The sequence below is a fragment of the Lethenteron reissneri genome, chromosome 14 (assembly GCF_015708825.2).
Source record: "Lethenteron reissneri isolate LAM-NWPU_2019-01 chromosome 14, ASM1570882v1, whole genome shotgun sequence".
Lineage (NCBI taxonomy): Eukaryota > Metazoa > Chordata > Hyperoartia > Petromyzontiformes > Petromyzontidae > Lethenteron > Lethenteron reissneri.
The window spans coordinates 1,189,466-1,210,476 of NC_083792.1; the positions used below are offsets into that span (position 1 = coordinate 1,189,466).

At 51.3% G+C, this 21,011-nt stretch overlaps 1 protein-coding gene across 1 annotated transcript; it reads right to left on the reverse strand.

Moving 5' to 3' along the window:
- Positions 1-34: 34 nt before the first annotated feature.
- On the reverse strand, positions 35-21,011 carry NOXRED1 (NADP dependent oxidoreductase domain containing 1). The gene is made up of 7 exons (XM_061551225.1): positions 19,765-21,011; positions 19,036-19,292; positions 16,515-16,687; positions 15,764-15,947; positions 4,207-4,361; positions 3,037-3,259; positions 35-1,538 (listed from the first exon to the last, which is right to left on the reverse strand). Exons 2-7 carry the CDS (start codon positions 19,236-19,238, stop codon positions 1,400-1,402), a joined length of 1,077 nt encoding a protein of 358 aa, XP_061407209.1. The 5' UTR covers positions 19,239-19,292; positions 19,765-21,011; the 3' UTR covers positions 35-1,399.

Genomic DNA, 21,011 nt, shown 5'->3' on the forward strand with positions numbered 1-21,011 from the left:
TGTTTTAATAGTGAGTATAGAAACAAACAAGATGTATTGTAAGAGTCACTTTATTTTTCATTAATATTAAAGAAGTGAAGTTGCCTTTACATGCTTAAGCTGTTAATTTATCAATTGCATGGGTGGACCTTATCCTTATCAATCATCCAGACATTTGCCCCCCCTGAGAGATTTTGCAGGAGCCGCCACTGGTCTTGAATGACCATCTAACCACGCTACCGCAGAACTAGACACGGGTCGCTATCCCGGTCCGGACCACAAACTGGGTCCCGGACCGCATGGCTAGAGGCTTCTTCTCCCCGACGTGGATCTTCGAACACCAACACATAAAGAACCTCGAGCTCCTCGCATAGCTCTCGTTAGATGCCCCGGGCTGGGGCTGGCTCCGCCCTCAGCTCCGCCCTTAGCCCCGCCCACCTTCCAGGCTTCTCGAGCTCCTTCTCGAATGTTCCCGACAGCCCCTCGGGACCACGTGACCGCGCCTCGGCCCCCGTCCACCGGTGGCCCCCCCCCTCCAGTATCGTCCGGTCACGTGACAACAGGTCAGCCAGAGTGTCGTGCCCCAGAGTAACCCTGGCTGGCTGACACTCCCTCTCGCTCCCTCGCTGGGAGCCGGCACCGCACATTGCTTGCGGTGCCTCTACGCTAACCAGCGCTCACCCAACCACCGCTAGAGTTGGTACTGCAGCCCATAACCCAGGCTGCCCGTAATCACATTACCGGCCGTGACTTCGCAAGCCCGACACCGTACAGTGACAAGTACAGTCGCTACAATTACAAAAACCAGCCTCGTCAAGTGACAGCCAGAAAAAGAAATTTTTTTATGGATAATATTGGTCGCAAAAGCCAATGTGCTAAACATATTCCACCATCCCTAACCTGGACCGCAGAATGTGACGGAGTGTGCTGTGATCTTGCAACGAGACCTCGTTCATACAACATGCACTGTCATGTTATTGCCTGGGCTACGGCCTGCTCTTGTAGAGTCCACTGAGTTTCAGATAAGCGCGTTTGGGCTCTTGATGCCAGTCGCTGAATTGGCCAAACCCGTTCGACCGGGGCTGGCAGCATGGGTCTCATGTGCTTCAGTGACCGAGCGCAGCTGATGGGAATTGTTTATCGAACCTGCACCCCATCCCCTTCCTCATCGTGCGCAACTTCATAGCATCCATAATTATGAGTGCAAATTTCACTGAATCTGCCGAAGCAGCGTGCTGCAGTAGTCCCCCTCATTATGACTGCGTGCCTTACAAAGGAACTCTGTATCGCTTCGCAGCCTGGCCACGCGAGTGCATTTTTATCCACCTACTCCGTTCAGAACCAGTTATATGAGTGCGTGTTTTTATCCACGTGCTCCGCTCCTCCGCACTCTCACCCTCGCCTGCTCTCTCGGCGCACATCAGACCTGACCACCACCACTTCCATCCCCTTGCAGAGCAGAGAGCAGAAGCTCCTGCGCCGATGGGTGCCCACCCAGCCAGAGAGACAGGGGCATCTCTGTCGCCCACGCCACCACCAGATCAGCGTGGGGCAGCTGCCTACAAGGAGACACGCAAAGAGAAGGAGACATACGGAGACAAAGCACAACGTGATTTGTAGCAGAACAGATTCAAACGTCTGCATGCGGTGTGAGGGGACTAGTGGCCACAGGAGGTAATGACAGGGAAGTCAGTTGTGAGTGCGAAGGGACTGGTGGCTACAGGAATGTTCGAGAATTGGAGAATGGGAGCGTGGTCAGGTGACGGAAGAGGACGGTAGAGTTTGCCGGTGGAGCGAGCGTCCAGAGTCAGCGAGAATGATCAAGAAGGGGGGCGTGGCCTCGTGTTGGTATATAAGGGAGATGCGCGGGAGACTCAGGGCTGTTGCAGTGGGGGTCTCCACCTGATGTCAAGTGAACGTGTCTTCAATAAAGTGCCATCTCAAGAGAAGTGTGTCAAGTCGTCATTACACGTGCATTAGGGTTTTGCATTTATTGGCGGCCATGAAGGAGTCTGCTGTGGGAATTTAACTTTACTACGACGGGGTATTTTATACAATTTTGTCAAATACTACGGTCCAATAGGAACATAACTATCTCGAGATGTACGAGATTGGGGAACATAAGTTGTGACAAAAGCAGAATATTTACTTATACTGTAGGAATCCGATGAGCTATAAAGCTCTTTTTCACAGATGTCCAGTAGGGGTGGGTAAGAACGTGGCAACAACAAACAACACAAAAACACGATAGTCCTGCAAAGTACAGGAACTGCCGACTCCCTCCAACTGTCCAAGCCACCGCCCTTCTTCTCTGCGATTGACAACATCCCCCGATGAAAAGCTCTCACTTCACAAAATATCCTTCCTCTGCTGTCAATAGATTATTTTGCTGCTATAAATTTCCACGTGATAAGCCACTTTGTTGAGCTATCATTTGTGGGCAGGTTGCTTCTGAAAAATTAGGTAATACTTCAGTGGGCTTTGCCTGGTAGGATGGGGATGGTTTAGTTTTATTTGTGTTTGGGTGATTTGTTTGACTTTCCTGTACTTTGCACTACTATTGTGTCTTGTATTGTTTGTTGTTGTAACATTCTTACCCTGTGCCCCTCACTGGATATCTGTGAAAAAGAGCTTCATAGCTCATCGGATTCCTGCAGTATGAATACATATTTTTGATTCTGAACTCCATTACGGTAGAGCTTTAACTCATAGGCTTTCGCGACCAATATTATCCATAATCGAGGTTTTTTTGGGTTAGATCGCTTAAGAATAAATGTTGTTAAACCTGCCACCACCAGACAGTCTATTAGTAAGGTTTGTCACGTCAACAAAACATGCCAGTTGGTTACTAGTTCAGCGCACCGGTGTTGGAGAGTAAACCCCCAACATTTACATCACATTTATCCCTCTATTTAAGACCAAAACAGGAGAATTTCTCCACATCACGGTACCCCGCGCGGTGTTGATAAGACCTGGGCTGAGGAAACGTGCATCTGGGTTTAGGTCCGGGCGTCGGGGTCAGGCGGCAGCCCCGTTCGCACGTTTTCGTGAACCCACCGGTCGGGCATGAGGGAGGCTGCGCACGCAGGGCTTGGTGCGGAGTCGCCGCCGCCGCCGTCGCTCCGTCCCGGCCGCACCCTGAAGCCCTGGCCCTCGCCCGCGAAGGCCCGAGCCACGAGGGTGGCGGCCGACGTGGCTGGGAGGCCTCGCGTGGCGCACGCGTCGAGGGCGGCGCAGGCGCAGAGCTCCAGCGTTCTGGGGTTCGGCCTCGCGACGTGGCCTGCATGCAAGCCGTTGCAACGGGGTGGAATTGGCATGCGCTCTTGTTCTTCCGTAACGCGGCGGCCGTGGTCGATGCGTTCCTGAAGAACGCCGCGTTGTGGAAAAATCGCGTTATAATAAATAATATATAATGTAGGATAGAGGGCCAATGGCGGGAAAGTGTAATAAGGGCGGTGATCGGCAGGGCCAGGTGCGGCCGGACCGAGCGCGAGCGGAGGCTTGGGGCTGCTTCGTGTGGGGAGCTGCCGTCGTCGTCGTTGCCTTGGATCGGGTCGTCTCCATCGTCTGCGAGTTGTCTTGAGAATGGAAGCTATGTTCTCTCAGAATAGAGTTGTGTCACTACCCAAGTGTACAGAGTCACTCGCAGTTACGTGTTGAGTTGTCATTGGACTTTATTCTTAATAAATATACAGAAGACAAGACGGTGTCTCTGAGAGCTATATTACACTTGTAGTACAAGTCCATGCAGGAGGGCGTGTGGCACAGTTTGGCGCCAGCTATCATAGAGTGGCCGTGTCGCTATGGTTCTCTGCGGTGAGTACAATGTCTTTAAAAACAATGGCGACACCCGCTTACGCGTCCGAGATTCAGCGGTGAACGGGACACTCACACCCTGCAACTTGCAGACGACTCGGAACAGGAAGGGGTTAATTGAAACCAAACATTATTTTATTTAGTTATATCTTTTACTCAGTAAATTTAGGTTCATAGCACTTGATTTATCCAAAAAATGTTTTTCTTCACTTGGTTAAAATAAGCTTATTTTAAAAGGTGTGCAGCTCGGTTTCCTTGTGGTGCGTCACTGGGAGTGGTTGTGGTGTGTGCGTTTGTAGGTCCCAAATTGATCAGAGCCGTTGTTCAAAAAGCCCTTGCCGAGACAGACCCTCACGTGGCGTGAAATGCGGAGTGCGATGTGTCGTGTCCCTGCGTTTCCCTATAGCTCACCCCACGTGGGAGCCTTAGGTGGCCCGTCTGTGACTCTGGGTGATGGCCTGAGTCCAGGACCTGCTTCCAGCTGTGTGTGGCAGTCATCTTGGCCTACGCAGTCCATCACAAACTCCGGCTTCATCACCCTGCCGTGCCCAAGGAGCTGCTTCAGTCTAAGGGAAACAAAGGTTTGAAGAGATTTCATTTGTCATGTCTTCGGATTCCCATCAACGATTCAAACACAGCTGAGCTGTTGGAGTGTGTTGCTGGCTTAATTAAATGTCCCTACCGCAAATATTGGCAGTTTGTCTAAATAGATGTTGTTCATGTGCCTTTTATAGAAATTTTATGACTGCTAGGTTATTTTTGAGGATACATATGTGAAGATGGGACATCTGCGGACTCACCCCATGTAACCCCTGACAGTTTATTCCTCGTGGAAAGGCAGGTGACCATTAGGTCTGGGCACCTGCTATTTACAACTCTGCGGCAACTTCACGTCTACCAAGTTCATCTCAGGGTTAACGTCTCGAACTGTTACAACCTCACGCCACTATACGCTACACGATAAGCTACACTACACTATACTCTTCATTATTATACACTACACTACTATATACTGCTATACACTACACTATACTGTTACAGCCTCATGTCGGTTCTCTGCAGTCACCCCCTCGGTGTGGAACTCTATCCCTTTGCACATCCGTAACATCAAACGCACTCGGACTACTTTCACGAAACATCTAAAGGCCTCTCTGTGTTGGGTCAGGATTTCGAGCAGCCCTGAGCTTGGCTCCGCACCGCTGAGTTGTTGACTTGTCATCATTATCATTATAAGGGTTATGACCATAAAGGGCTGGTTTTGGGACCAGGGTAGAACAACAGACGAATACATAATTTAATATTCCGGGGGGTGAAATTCGAGAAACCCAATTTGAGCTTTAACCCAGAATGCACAGCTCAGTCGTTTGCCACCCAGCAACCTCCGAGCGTTCCGCTCGTAAAAGTAATTATTACTCTTTATATGCCCTCACACAGCAAGACGGAGGTTGCTGTGGGCAAGACGGGTCGTGAGCTCACCTGGCTGCCATGCAAACTCACGCTGCTGTAAGGGGGAGGACAGGACTGGGTCAGGTTTCACTTGCCCCGGATGTTACAGTGCAGTGTGGTAACAAATGTGCCAACACCCATTATGTTAACACTGGTTCTTTATCCTAAAGGGTCTGAATCTCAAGACTCTTGATGGTCAGTTGCTCTCCGAGTAAGACTTTGACTACAATAACTTTCTGTACTTTGCTTAAGACAACCATTGACCTGCATGCGGGTGTAACGTGTGATCCACAAACCCCAGCTCGAAGCACACAGCCGAGGTGAGCCATTAACTCAAAGGGAAATTCCTGGCCATGAAGTCACCGTTGACAGGAGAAACTAAGTTCAGTTTCTCCGCACTCAAACGATCGCTGGGAAGTGCTCATCTCTAATAGGGGCCAGGAAAATTCTACATTCCGATGATAGAGACCATTCATTCTCTCTGCAAAACACCACTGTTGACTTCCCAATGAGTGGTACTTGTTTCGTTGGCCCCTTTAGAACACTGGGCCAAGGCGACTTAGTACCGAGATTTGAACCCTCACATTACTGACCGGGAGATGGGAGCTCTGCTATGGTCACAGCTGGGCCAATTGGTGGGACTGGAGGGGTAGCGGTGGAACTCCGTGGGTCGATGCCTCTTTTGAGACATCGACAATGGGTATTGCGGTGGTGAGATGTTAACTCCCTCGCCTGGTATGCAGGAGGTCGTGGGTTCGATCCCAACCCAGACGCCTGCTGTTTATTTGGAGTTTGTGCATCTCTCTGCCCGAGGCTGCGTGGATTTTTCTGCGGGTCCTCCGGTTTTTCCCTCCACATTTAGAATCAACATCATGCATTTAGAGCAGGGGTCCTCAAACTACGGCCCGCGGGCCACATGCGGCCCGCCGAGGACATTTATCCGGCCCGCCGGGTGTTTTTGCCGCCGCTGCCTGTCTGTTACTTTTTTTCTGCATGAGAAGGACGGTCATTGGTGGAAGAGTGAGAGGGGGCGGAGTTCCCCCCAATCAGACTGCATTGATGGGCAGTACAGTCTGTACAGTATGTCTCTGTGCGGGCAAAGTTATTGCTGGTATATTGTTTTTGTAGCGCTGTATAAATATTGGTATTTTACTAATATCAATTTTGACTCCCTAGGAAACAATGATGTCAAGAAAGAGAAAAATGCACTCGGAGTGTAGGATATTCAAAGAACAGTGGACTTATGATTACTTTTTCATGCAGTACAAGGAAAGAGCGATGTGTCTGATATGCCAGAATATAGTGTCTGTGTTCAAAGAATACAATTTACGTCGACACTATGAAACTCAACATAAAGATAAATATGATTGTTTGGTCGGAGAAGTGAGAAAAGATAAAATACATTAACAAATCAGCAAAATACTTTTGTGAAGCAGAAGCAGCTAAATATTTCATCACTGCGAGCAAGTTTTCAAGTTGCCAAGCTAATAGCGTGCACTGGCAGACCATTCGTGGAGGGAGAATTTGTTAAAGAATGCCTTCTTTCTGTTGCCAAAGAGATGTATCCAGAGAAGGCCGATTTATTTAGTACAGTGAGTCTTTCAGGACCTACAATTACACGGAGGATTGAAGAAATGGGAGACAATTTGCATCAGCATTTGCAAAACTCCACAAAAAAACTTTCCTATTTTTCGTTGGCACTCGACGAAAGCAATGATGTTCGTGATTCTGCACAACTTTTAATTTTTATTCGTGGGACGAATGACTATTTCGAAGTCACAGAAGAGCTTGCTGCACTGCAAAGCATCAAAGGAACAACTACAGGAGAGGATATCTATGTAATAAAGGACTCGACCACGAAGTCTGGCTTGGTGTCCTTTATTCGGTTCTTCCTCGTAACCCACACGGCTGTCCTTCTATAAGACTTCTATACCGACACTGATACTGCTGTTAACCCCGTCACGCCAACAGTTCCTCTGTTGGTCTCCCGTTGTTCTCGTAGCCTTGCTGGCTGTTACCCTCACGCAGCCCCCACTGGCTGCTCTCCTGCAGTTTCTCCTCTCGTCGCTCTCGCAGCCTCTCTCTCCTCTCGTCGCTCTCGTAGCCTCTCCCACACACAGCCTCGCCGGCTGTGTTCACTGCAGCTCCTCGACCGCCTTCTCTCCAGCAGCCCCACCGCTGTCTTCTCTCGCAGCTCCGCTGGCTGCTCCCTTAGCTGGCCACCGCTGGCCGCCCGTGCCACTCCTCCTGGCTTCGCCCAACGTGGCCTTACTCTGGTCCAGTCTCACTCTCTCCCCCCTCCTCTTCCGGTCTCATCTCTTAAGAACCTTAACCTTGCTCCCACGTCACCTAACTCCACCTCTCCGTGACGTCACATCCGGGAGGTCGCCCGCGCCCGCATTACACCACCCTCCCCCGTGGAGAAAAACCCAGCCGACCTTGGCTGAACAACACCAACAGTAATGCGGGCGAAACCGACCCTGACACACCAAAGGACACCAAGCATGCAATATAACAGTAGGAACAATCAACACAACATAATAATCAAGTAACGTAGCAGAAGCAGGCAATAAATACACAGTAAGAGCAATAATGCAACGTAACAATCAACGAAACACAAGGGATTTAGAACGTGTGCGGGTCGCCGGCCCGTCCCGGACGGTCGGCGGCCCACCCGCGGAACGGGAACGTGATGGAGTTTGAGGAGCGACAGGGTGAAATCCCCCTGTCGCTGTTGGAAGTCCACCAACGTCCCGTGTCCCTGAAGGATCAGTCCCGGGCGTGTCCCGCGGATGTGTCTGCAGCGGGGTCGGAAGGGCTGCAGGGCTCGAAGTTCCCGCAGATCTGGCAGGCACCCTCCGAGCAGGGCGCCTCGTCCCCTCTGGTGTCAAGGCCGGCCTGCCTGGAACAGGTATGACAGGCGCTCTAGCAAGATCAATGGACGCAGGCGGGGGAGAGTCGGCAGCAACAGACCCCGGCAAGGCAACATTGGGAGATGAAGCATCATGTAGGGGAGCAACATACGGTTTCAAGCGCGACGTGTGAACAAACCAGTGGCGAGAACCAATCTGAACACGCGCCGACTGAGGGTTAGGAACCTCAATGAGGCGGACGGGCCCTTGCCAAGGTTTGTGAAATTTAGGAGAGGTACCCGGCCGCACCTGCGGGCAATGGAGCCAGGCCAGGTCCCCAACCTTCCAGGGGCATTCCCCCTTGGAACGCCGTGCATACCTCTCATTCTGGGCTTGAGCTTTGGCCGTAGCCACACGGGCACTCTCCCGCGCCTCCGAGACCCGGCGAACAGTGTCCCGAATGTAATCAGGAAGTGGTTTACAAGGTCCCCTTACACCGGTTCCCATCTGCACATCCATCGGCGGCACGTTTTCCCGACCATACATAAGGTAAAACGGCGAATAACCCGTAGCCGCATGAGGAGTCATCCTGTACGCCGAAAGCACCCCCGGGATGTGCAGGTCCCAATCCGATTGTTGCTCACTCACCGTATGGCACAGCATGGCAGACAATGTCCGGTTTAGCCGCTCAACCATACCATCCGTTTGCGGATGGTATGGGGATGTCCGGACCTTCTAAGTCCCTAGGCCCGCACACACTTCCGCCAATAATTTAGACGAGAAATTTCGGCCCTGGTCCGTGAGGAGTCTCTCCGGCGCACCCTTGTCCATAACGTATCCGAACAAAAAGGCGTCGGTAATGGCCGCGGCCGATTGGTCGGGCAACGGCCAGGCCATTGGCCAACGGGAGAGGTACTCAACCCCGACCAGCAAATATTTATTACCCCTCGCCGATGGTGGGAAAGGTCCCAAAATGTCCAGTGCCACCAATTCATTAACCCGAGACACCTGAATTGACTGTAAGGGCGGCACATAAGGATGTTTAGGTGGCTTACGCCGGGCACAGTCAGGGCACGCGCGGACGTGCCCCACGACATCCGTCGCCATGCCGTGCCAAAAATAATGACGTTGCAACGTCAACAAGGTCTTCTGCACACCCAGATGTAATAGCGTGTCACAATGGAGAGTTCTAATCAACTCGTATCGCAGGGATGCAGGCACCACCAGACGCCAGCGCTCCTGGAGACCTTCCCTCCACATGAGCAGACCATCTCGGATCGCGGTTTCCGGCGCACCCTCCGTAACCGGACCCCCAATCTCCACTTTAGATCGCTTCCGCAAGGACACTAACGACTCATCCATCATCTGCTCCCTTATCCAAACAGACCGTGGCAGATTCAAAACCCCATCAGTCGGCCCCGGTTCCACAGGAGCATCCGACTCCTCAACAGCCAACACCAGCGGCTGAGGGGGGGATAGGCTGGGCGTACATCTATGCGTCCCCGACGCACATTTGCAAGGGGAGCGCTGCGGCAATCTGGAAAGTGCGTCTGCGTTCGCATGGCGCACCCCTTTGCGATGGTGAATTTGAAATGAAAATTCCTGTAGCGTGTCCAACCAACGCGACAGCTGGCCGGAAGGTTGATCCATTTTAAGGGCATATTGTAAGGCCGCATGATCCGTACGTACGATAAAGGAATGGCCGTACAGGTACGGTCGAAACTGACGTAGGAAAAAAACAACGGCTAGGAGTTCCCTGCGAGTGACACAGTAGCGGGTTTCCGCGGGCGACAAGACCCGGCTACCATACGCAACGACGCGCTCTACGCCCCCTTTAGACTGAGATAACACCGCGCCAATACCTGTGTCACTCGCGTCCGTATCAAGAATGAACGGTTGATCGAAATCCGGATAATCCAATGTTGGGGCTGTAGCCAACAGATTACGCAGACTCTGAAAGGCCGCCTCTTCTGGCGGTCCCCACGCAAACTTACGTCCCTTACCCGTAAGGAGGTGCAAGGGCCTCGCGATGGTCGCAAAATTCGGTACAAATCTTCGATAATACGAGGCAAATCCCAGAAAGCGACGTACATCCCCCACGGTGGCCGGAGTTGGCCAATCTCGGACGCACGCCGTTTTTTCCGGGTCCGTAGACACCCCCTCAGCACTCACGATGTGCCCCAAATAACGGACGGACCGTTGCAGTAGGTGACATTTCTTTGGTTTAAATTTCAAGTTCGCGGAGCGCATCCTCGCGAACACCATCTCCAGCCGCCTTAAATGTTCATCAAATGTGCGGCTGAAGACGATAATATCGTCCAAATATATGAGACATGTCTCCCACTGCAACCCCGTCAAAACGAGCTCCATGAGCCTTTGAAATGTGGCAGGGGCCGCATTCAGCCCCATCGGAAGGCAGTTAAATTGAAATATCCCCTGCGGCGTACGGAATGCGGTCTTCTCCCGTGAGGGCTCGTCAAGAGGAAGCTGCCAAAATCCCGAAGAGAGGTCCAGTGTAGAGAAGAACTTAGCCCCCGACAATGCGTCGAGGGAGTCGTCCATACGCGGCAGGGGATACGCATCTGCCACCGATATCTTATTCAATTTTCGAAAGTCAACACAGAATCGCAATTTGCCATCCTTTTTCTTAACCAAAACCACAGGCGCGCCCCATGGGCTGTTTGATGGCGATATAATATCCGCAGCCAACATGTCTTCCACTGCCCCCCGAACGTGTTCTCGCTCGGCGGGACTCATTCGGTGCGAATTCAACCGAATAGGGGCAGCGTCGCCTGTATCAATGTGATGGTGAAGCAACGAGGTGCGTCCCAAATCCAAATCATTGGAGCTGAACACATCCGAATACGTCAATAACAATTTGTGAAGCGCACCCCGTTGATCCACAGACAGGGAAGAATTTCCGTCACATAAGCTAGCAATCCAGCGATCATCCGAAGCCACAGGCTCGGAAACACCAGCAACCACTTCCTGGCTATGCGAACAATCGTGAGCCGTAAATGCCGTGGTGGCATGTGCCACAACCGTGCCGGCCGGGACGCAAACATTTTCAGTACCCGCATTGAGCACCTGCAAAAACGGTAATTGATCTGGCCGGACGATGGTCTGCGCCCCAACCAGCGCCAACCCGGCCGTTATCGAGGCTGAAGGTGACAACAAGATCCCAACCGCTCCTAGCTGACTAGGCAGGGGCTTCCGATACCGCAGGGGAATAAGCATCTGTGAACCAGGTGGAATGTCAACAGATGCCACGGATAGCGCCTGCACTTGTACGGCCGAAGCAGGTCGCCCCCAGGGCGACGGCAGAAACGAAATTTGACGGCCACCCGGCAGTTCAATACAATTCTCATTAATTTTGATCAAAATAGGCATCTTAGCCAGGAAATCAGTGCCCAATAAACAAGGAACTGCCAAGGATCTTGAAATCAACACAACGCTCGAGGCCGACACATCCCCGATAGATATTTTAGCGTCCACCTGGCCCACGATGCCCATACTACCCCCGTTCGCAGCGACGCACGACCCGTAAACCGGACGCACGGCCCCGGGTGGGATGCCTAACAGATGAAAAATGACATCCGAAATAATAGTCGCGGACGCCCCGGAATCGACCAAAATGCGCACGTCCACCCCTTGTATAGACCCCGGCACGGTGGACGAACCCGTAGCGGCCGCGACAACCCTCCGTGCCAATTTGCGCCACTGCGTCACAGAGCGACAAGGCCCCGTCGAAGGTCTCTCTTTAGCAACAACACTATGACCGCACAACGAAGGTGATGGGTGAGGTGTAAAGCCTTGCCGGGTGTCTGGTGCGTGCCGACTTGCCTGGTTCGGTGGTTCCTTGGTCGGCTTGGCCGGTGATGAGGCCTCCTGTTGTGGCGGACCCGGGATGCGGGCCCAGCAGTCCTTCGCGTAGTGGCCCCTCCGTCCGCAGCGGAAACAATCGGCGTCGTTGCGCCGAAGCGCAGGCCTTGCATCGCGCCGGCCTCGTATCGGTGGTGCAGCACGAGAGGCCGGTCCACCGCGGCTTGACCATGGCCCCGAGGCGGCCGTCAGCTCCTGAGGGCCCCCCCCATCCGGCACGCATACCGACTTCGTAGGGTCCCAACCCAGAGTGCCACCCTCTGCGACGGGCCCCCCTGTCCACGCCGCGACTTGTTTCCATCGTCGTAGGTTGAATTGTGCATCCAGACATTTCGCCGCCGCCCGGGAGGTGAGCTTCTCATGCCCGCACACCGGCATGGGAATCCCAAGATCCCGCGACAGCTCGAGCATCTTGCCCAAGATGAGAGGCTCGAGCAGGTCAGGTGTTGTATCTGGATACGCGGCCATAGCCAAATCAAGCACTGCACCCCTGTACGCCACAGGCGACTCCTCGGGCGCTCGTTGTCGTTGAGCGAATCGCCGATGCGCGTCGTCAGGTGGCTCGTAGGCGTCGGCCATTTCTTGAAAAACTCCGTATAATGTCCTCTTCTTCTCGGCCTTAATGGAGCGAAACAAACGAACAGATTCGTCGTCCAGAAGAGTCGGCAACACTTCTAAGGCCTCAGCATCGGTCCATCTCGCAGAACGGACCGCCGCCAAAAATCTGCAGGCGAAAGCGCTCCAGTCGCCCCCAATGGCGAATTCTTTGACCGTGGTGAGATGGCGACTCCGACTTCGCTTTACTCCGCCCTCCGCCGATGGCTCCTCCGGTGGCAAATTCAAAATGGCGTCGAACCGCGGCGTGGTCAAGATGGCGGTTTCCCGCCGCAGAACGCGCAAGATGGCGGCCTCCTGCCGCGTGGCCGATGGCGCCGGGAGTGAAGATACCGTGGCGGCCTGTGGAGCACTCTCCGCTCTCTCCGTCGCCGTCCTTGGGGTGACGAGATGACACAATTGGCCCAGGACGTCCTTGAGAGTCTCCAGTTGCTCCGCCACCTGCAGCCATCGCAGATCAGCGTCTGATGTTGTCGGCGGCCCTGACACTGCGGCTACATCTTCAACTCCCGTCCCCGCACTCGTTTCAGCAGGGCTCTCCTCCACCACCCCGGCAGGATCCATGTTTGGAGGGAAGTCTTCGTCTTCGGACGAAGAAGCCGATGCTGGCGCTGGAACATTTTTCTTTCTCACTTGTTTCGACATGCCGTTGCACTTCCGACACCAATGTAATAAAGGACTCGACCACGAAGTCTGGCTTGGTGTCCTTTATTCGGTTCTTCCTCGTAACCCACACGGCTGTCCTTCTATAAGACTTCTATACCGACACTGATACTGCTGTTAACCCCGTCACGCCAACAGTTCCTCTGTTGGTCTCCTGTTGTTCTCGTAGCCTTGCTGGCTGTTACCCTCACGCAGCCCCCACTGGCTGCTCTCCTGCAGTTTCTCCTCTCGTCGCTCTCGCAGCCTCTCTCTCCTCTCGTCGCTCTCGTAGCCTCTCCCACACACAGCCTCGCCGGCTGTGTTCACTGCAGCTCCTCGACCGCCTTCTCTCCAGCAGCCCCACCGCTGTCTTCTCTCGCAGCTCCGCTGGCTGCTCCCTTAGCTGGCCACCGCTGGCCGCCCGTGCCACTCCTCCTGGCTTCGCCCAACGTGGCCTTACTCTGGTCCAGTCTCACTCTCTCCCCCCTCCTCTTCCGGTCTCATCTCTTAAGAACCTTAACCTTGCTCCCACGTCACCTAACTCCACCTCTCCGTGACGTCACATCCGGGAGGTCGCCCGCGCCCGCATTACATCTATGAAAAGGTTTGCCAAACTGTGAATGGTTTGGAGCTGAACTGGGCTAAACTAGCCTGTGTGACAACTGATGGTGCTCCTAGCATGGTGGGGTCTAAGAAAGGAGTAATTGCTCGCATTAACCAAGAGATGGACAAACATAACCATTCTCATCCAATAGCCATACACTGCCTCATCCACCAACACGCGCTGTGTAGTAAATCACTGAAGTGGGACTCTGTTATGAAAATTGTGGTATCTTGTGTTAACTTCATTAGAGCTCATGCACTAAACCACAGACAATTTCAGGAATTTCTGTCTGAGCTAAATGTTGACTATGAAGATGTTCTGTACCACACAGAAGTCCGTTGGCTGAGTCGAGGGAGAGTTTTGAAACGTTTCTATGACTTACTTCCACAGATTACAGCTTTTCTGCTTTCAAAAAACAAAGAAGTACCAGAGCTCAATGATGCAGAATGGAAATGGCACCTTGCCTTTATGACAGATGTAACAGAGCTACTCAACAGTTTCAATGTGCAACTTCAAGAAAAGGGGAAGCTCATCTGTGATATGCAATCACATGTCAAAGCATTTGAAGTAAAATTAGGCCTCCTCATCAAACAAGTGAAGGAGGAAAACTTCTGCCATCTCCCCACAACTCAAAATCTGTTAGCAGAAAAACCATTGGTTGCATTCCCAAACAAAACATGTGTGGATTCATTGGAAAAATTGCAAAAGGAGTTCCAATTTAGATTTAAAGAGCTTCATCTCCATGAACAGGACATACAGCTTTTCCGTAACCCATTTTCTATTGACATTGAAAATGTGGATACAATTTACCAAATGGAACTGGCTGAACTGCAGAATTGTGACTCTCTGAAAGACGCATTCAAGTCAAGCAGCCTTCATAATTTCTATGCATCTCTCCCCTCTGAGACATATCCTCATCTCAGGAACCATGCACTCAAAATGGCAACCATCTTTGGCAGCACTTATGTCTGTGAACAGACTTGTACCAGAATGAAACATTTGAAATCTCCAACCAGATCTAGACTTTAACGGATACACACTTGCATCACTTGTTACGACTAGCAGTGACAAATATGGAACTGGACATTGACCATCTCATTAGCCAAAAGCAGGCCCATAGTTCCCATTGAAATACTGGAAAGTTTGTTGATTTAACTTTACTTGTTCTTCATTTTCAATATTGTATTTGTTCCCGTTTTGTTTCTTCACTTCAAAATAAGATATATGCAGTGTGCATAGGAATTTGTTCATAGTTTTTTTAACTATAGTCCGGCCCTCCAACGGTCTGAGGGACAGTGAACTGGCCCCCTGTTTAAAAAGTTTGAGGACCCCTGATTTAGAGTATTCGACTCCTGCTATACATTTCCACGTGATGACGATAATCCAGTTCGTTGAGCCGTCATTTGTGATAGCCAGGTCACTTCCGAAAAAGAGCTACATAGCTCGGTGGGCCTTACCTGGTAAAATAAAAAATACAAAAAATATACTTCCAAAACCTCACACGACTATCGTCGTATATGCTGAAACAAGCTCTCATCTCTGTGAACAAGGGCAGAATAGATCTCTGTTAGGACAATGCTCAATGAGCTGTCTACCAATGCTGGAATTTGGGTCACAAGCACCACGTTGCAGCTACTGGCTCTTCTCCAGACGGCTTTGGTTGGACAAAAATGTACAAGTCATGGGTGCCAATTTGGATAACAATTCCCAGAGGTGTTTTATGCATGTTCAGAGCCGATCAGGTGTTCCTGCAAAGGACATTGTTTGAACTGTAAATGTGGGAAAGCCAACCTGGATTTTACACCACTTTACAAATGTAAGGAATCTGTCAAAGCAGCCTCGGTGGGCCTTACCTGGTAACAGAAAAAGTTTAGTTTAAGTTTAGAGACTCTTGGCCAGGGGCCAGCTGTCCCCCAGCAGGCCACACCTGGGCGGGGGGACGGCGCTCGTGAACGACAGCACGAGGCTGCGCGAGTGCAGGAGGCCCTGCATGTCGGCCGCCACCGCGTCCAGCTGCGAGGGCAGCACGCACAGGAGCAGCAGGGGTGGCCGGGACGAGGCCGCGAGGGCGTTGTCGTAGCAGCAGTGCACGCCGCGCGCTCCCAGATCTCCTGTGTGGACGCCACAGCCCCACGGCAGCTGCTACGTCAAGAGAACCGAGGTCGCTAAACCCTGGCATTACGTTCGCACCCCACGGTTCCGCCAGGGCCGTGTCGTTTTGTGATGCCACGAAAAAAGACATGAAAATCGGATGTATCCCAAAAGCATGGCGGGAGGCCAGGGGCCCAACTATGGGGGGTTCGGGGGGGGGGGCTATGTGGCAGTGTTACGCAACGCAGAGGGGCCCAGTCAGCAACGAGGGGGCCCTGAATCAACAGATAAACAAATACAAACGTTAAGAAAAATTTATACGAAATTTTCTGCAGTCTACCATGGACCAAGCCCGATTAACGGCGTCTGGCTATTATATCAATAGAACAGCATAATTTGCGCGATCCACCCCCTTTGAGGACATCTTAGACCCATGGGCCGACATGAAAGCAAGACGCATGATACCTTAATTGTGAGTAGTATTGTATCATTGGTGATCACGAGGTCGCTTTTGAAAAAGAGCTAAATAGCTCAGTGAGGAGCCCTGGAGCGCCTGTGATGGAGTTGCTCATGGTTGAGATTCTCACTGAGCAGGTGTGGGCGGCGCGTGGACACGAGCAGCTGCGTGGGGTCCAGACAACCCTCGTCCAGGAGGGCCCGGGCCAGCACGCGGCCCAAGCGACCGCAGCCCAAGATGGACACCAGGGGCCCGGGGTTCGAAGAGGGGGCACTCCCCTTCACGTGGCTCCCGGGCACGGCCCTAGTCACGGGAAGCCACAGGGCAGAGGTGCCGTCAATACGCTCACTGACCGCCCTGGTTTCCACTCACCTTTGCATTTCATAATAATGATAACAACGGAGTACATAAGAGGTTTATTTTTATTTTTTGGTTTAGATCGCGTAAACATCTCAATGTTATTTATTTTATTATTATCTTTCTATCTACGTGACTTTACTGAAAGACCCAAAGAGTATGAATTCCTGCAGTCACTAAAGCTTTAATTCAAGATGTTAAAACACCAAACTGAAATCTTTTACAAGGAATCATGTCTGTATTAACCACAATACTTGTGGTCAGAATGCAAACGTGTCGTTAAAACCCACCACCACCCGACACAGCCAACTAGTCAGGGTTGTCACGTAAACAGAACAATGCCAATTCGTCACGAGTACAGCAACACCGGTGTGTTGGAGAGCAAAGCCACAACATTTACAATCTGTTTCGATTTAAAGCTTTCGTGACTGCAGAGATTCATCTTCTTGGTTCTTTCGGTAAAGTCACGTAGAAGGGAAATAATAAAATAATAATTGTTTTTTATTATGTTTTATTATTAATTTCCCTTCTACGTGACTTTACCAGGCGACAGCCAGATTTGTGAAGAAGTCAACCTGTTTCGTTCCTTTCTAGAGGCGTAGATGTGGTGACCATACTTCTGCGCTCTTGCGCAAAGTGGGGGGGGGGGGGGGGGGGATTAATGAGCCAACGTACATTATGCATGTGCATTATGCGAGCCCTTTGATCTTGTCCTTCCTGTCCATTGTGTGTATTAAAATAGCCGCACCAACAGTAATCCCTATTGAAGTATGGTGGCCTGTATAGGAATGCATTTAAACAATGTAGTATTTGATTATTTGCTTCCACGCAGCACTAAGTCGGTAGCTATCTGAACGGTTAAAATTATTTGTATTTATTTAAATTTCGATATATTCTCTAATTAGTCTTGGCCAGTAGTAGCTAGTTTTGCACAGCTTCAACATTATCAAAATCAATTGAGTGTCCTTGTTGGCACGCGTGTTCTGCTACTGCTCTCTGATGTTCTTTTAGTCTCGTGCTGATCATTCGTCTTGTTTGCCCAATATAGCATTTGTCACAAGTGCAGTACCAGATATTAATTTCTGTATTTTATGTACCGTGCCAAATCTAACTTGGATGTTTTGTTTTTCCAAACATTTGGCTAGTTTATCAATTACTCCCGCAATGTACGGTATTTTGATCGTTTTAATTACAGTTTCAATGCTCGTGTTATTTGATTTGGTTTTGGCATTCAATGCCCTGTTAATTTGTGCATCATTGTAACCGTTCATTTTCAGCACCTCTTTAACATGTTGAATTTCACTTCTCAGACTGTCACCATCTGACACTTTCTTAGCTCGATGAATGGCCGTCTTGATAAGAGCAGATTTCTGTGTGGGGTGATGGTGTGACTCTGCATTCAGATAGGCGTCAGTATGCGTTTTCTTTCGGTAAATACTGTTTTAAAAATGTTTTTGTTTTAAACCTTTATTATGGATTGTATTGGTCGCGAAAGCCTACGTGTTAAACTAAAGGAGTACATGTTGTATTCGCTCTGTTGCAATCCCAACTGAGTAACATGATGCCAGCACACAATGGCCTAAATAAAGATCGACAGGGGATCTTTATGATCCACTGTGAAGCAGACGTAAAGTACGTACCATTCAAATGTGAAACCTTGCAACAGAAGACCTGGTTCTTTTCTTTGCATTTTGCCTAAAGTAAGAACGTAGCTGTATGGAATGATAGTGGATCTTCAACACGTCCTTATGTTTAACATATTTGCATTCGTGCCATGTCACGGTGGTGAGATGTTAACGACCTCGCCTGGTTGAGGGAAGTTGTGGGTTTGATCTCGATCCTGATGCCTGTATATTTGGAGTTTGAATATTTTCCGCATGGTCGCGTGGAATTTTCTCCGGGACCTCTGGTTTTCCCCCCTCCACATTTAGAGACAGACAGACACACTTGTAGGTGAGAGATGTTAAAATATGGAGGGATTATCCAGCTAAAATATATATTTTTTAAAGTCTTCTATCCAACTGTGTTCTCTGCCAATGAGGTGCAGAATTGAGTTCAGTAAGGTCACCGATGAGCAGACATGCAGGACATTGCCGTTGTTTGCTGATGTAAATGTAACTGCCGCACTTTGTGTTGTTTCACTTGCGCATCGTGCCGATCCCCCCAGGTCTTGTTACAAATGTGGCCATAACCGCACGAGTAGCGAGAGGCTCGCATGCCGAGATGTCGGCACCCCGGTGTGAGTCGGGGTTTTGACCGCACGTGCACACGGCGCACGAGGTGCTGATGCTCACGTGCGCTCGATGGACCCCAGCGTCCGGCTGAGCCACGCGGCCAGGCGCCCGGCGGCCACGCAGAGGGCAGCGGCGTGGCCCTGCAGCCTGCGGGCCTCCCCGGGGGCCTCCCCGTCCCCTTCTGCGGTCCCCGCGGCCGCCTCCCAGCCCAGACCCGCGAGGCCAGATGTGACGTCTTCCTCGGCGTCGCCTGGGCTTGACATCGCGATGACCTCAGCTCAGGAATTCCCCGTGCTGCTGTCCACCCTGCAGTGCTTCTGCACACACAAAGACAAATACATTTACACGTGATTTGGCTGCTATACATTTCCACGTGATAAGCCACTTCATCGAGCTATCATCTGTGATAGCCAGGTTGCTTCTGATAACAAAAAAAAGCTAATAGCTCAGTGGGCCTTACGTAGTAAGATGAAAATTGTTTAGTTTTAGTTGCATTTATTAAAGTCATTTTTTTAAATTTGCACTCCTATCGTGCTTTTGTATTGTTTGTTGTTGTAACGCTCTGACCTGCCCCGACTGGACATCTGTGAGAAAGAGCTTTGCAGCTCATCGGATTCCTCCTGCAGTATATAAATACATATTCTGATTCTGACAAAGATGCCCCCTATAGCCATAACATACTTTTGGGGTAAGTGCTGTTAGCGAATCAACATCACGTGACTCCAGTGTGTGTATGGTGTGTAGACACGAGTGACCAGTGTAGGGTTTGTAGACACTAGTGACGGTCACCGGTTCGATCTCCCGGCGCGGCTGACGACTTTGAGAGCGCGGCGCGAGTTGAGCCCCCGTCACCCGCACGGCACCTGACAGGGCCAGCAACGTTCCCGACGGCCACGTCTGAGTGGCGGGTCGCGAGCGGAGAGGTCAAGCGCGTGGGGGCGTCAAAACTCGTGTGGTCCAACGTGCAGCAGGGGAAGTGGATAAACCACCACCACAACCTCGACCACCACTATACAACCACTACCACCACAACCACCACAACCTCGTAAACCACCACTACAACCACAACCTCGACCACCACTACCACCACAACCTCGTAAATCACCACTACAACCACTACCACCACAACCTCGACCACCACTACTATCACCACCACAACCACCACTACAACCAACACCACTATCACCACGACAACCACTATCACCACTACAACCACAACCACCACTATCACCACAACCACCACTACAACCACCACCACTACAACCACCACCACCACTATCACCACAACCACCACTACAACCACCACTACAACCACCACCACTATCACCACAACCACCACCGCCCTCTGAGCCCTCGAGCGGCGGCGTGCGGGCGGGCGGGGCGAGTCGCCACGCGGTCGCCTGGCAACGGTGACGCCACGGGCCGTGACCGCCGGCAGGAAGGAGGCCGCTCTTCTCAACACATCCGCCAACAGCAGTGTTGTGTGGCCTCATTATAAAACAAAATAGGCGACGTTTCGGGCAATGGCCCTTCTTCATAGCACACCACACACCACGTGCTGTGATGAACCAAGTGAACGTTGCGGCGACGTTGGTCGAACGGCACGTTTACTGGAAATGGTGACTTCCCGAAACGTCGCATATATTTATGTTTTTAAGGCCACAGTGTTTCGCAAAAACGAATTATATAATTTTTTAAACGGTCGCACGGGTCACAAGGTCCAAGACGCCAAGCTGTCAGCAACACACAGCACGGTGAAAGTTGTAATACTGTGTCATGGAGAGCGTGGGTTCAAGGGACGATGACGACGATGATGGGAGAGGGAATGGCAGTGACCTGGAGTGTGTGGTGAGTGAAGTGGGTGGTTGAATGTGAGAGTGGGTGAGTGAGTGGGTGAGTAGGTGAGTGGGTGGATGAGTGTTTGAGTGGGTGGATGAGTGGGTGAGTTGTTGTGACCAGGTCACTCTGGCAGAGAAGACTCCGCCTTAGCCTCTCGACGTCTCGCCTGGTCGCAGCAACTCGCCTCGAACTCCCCT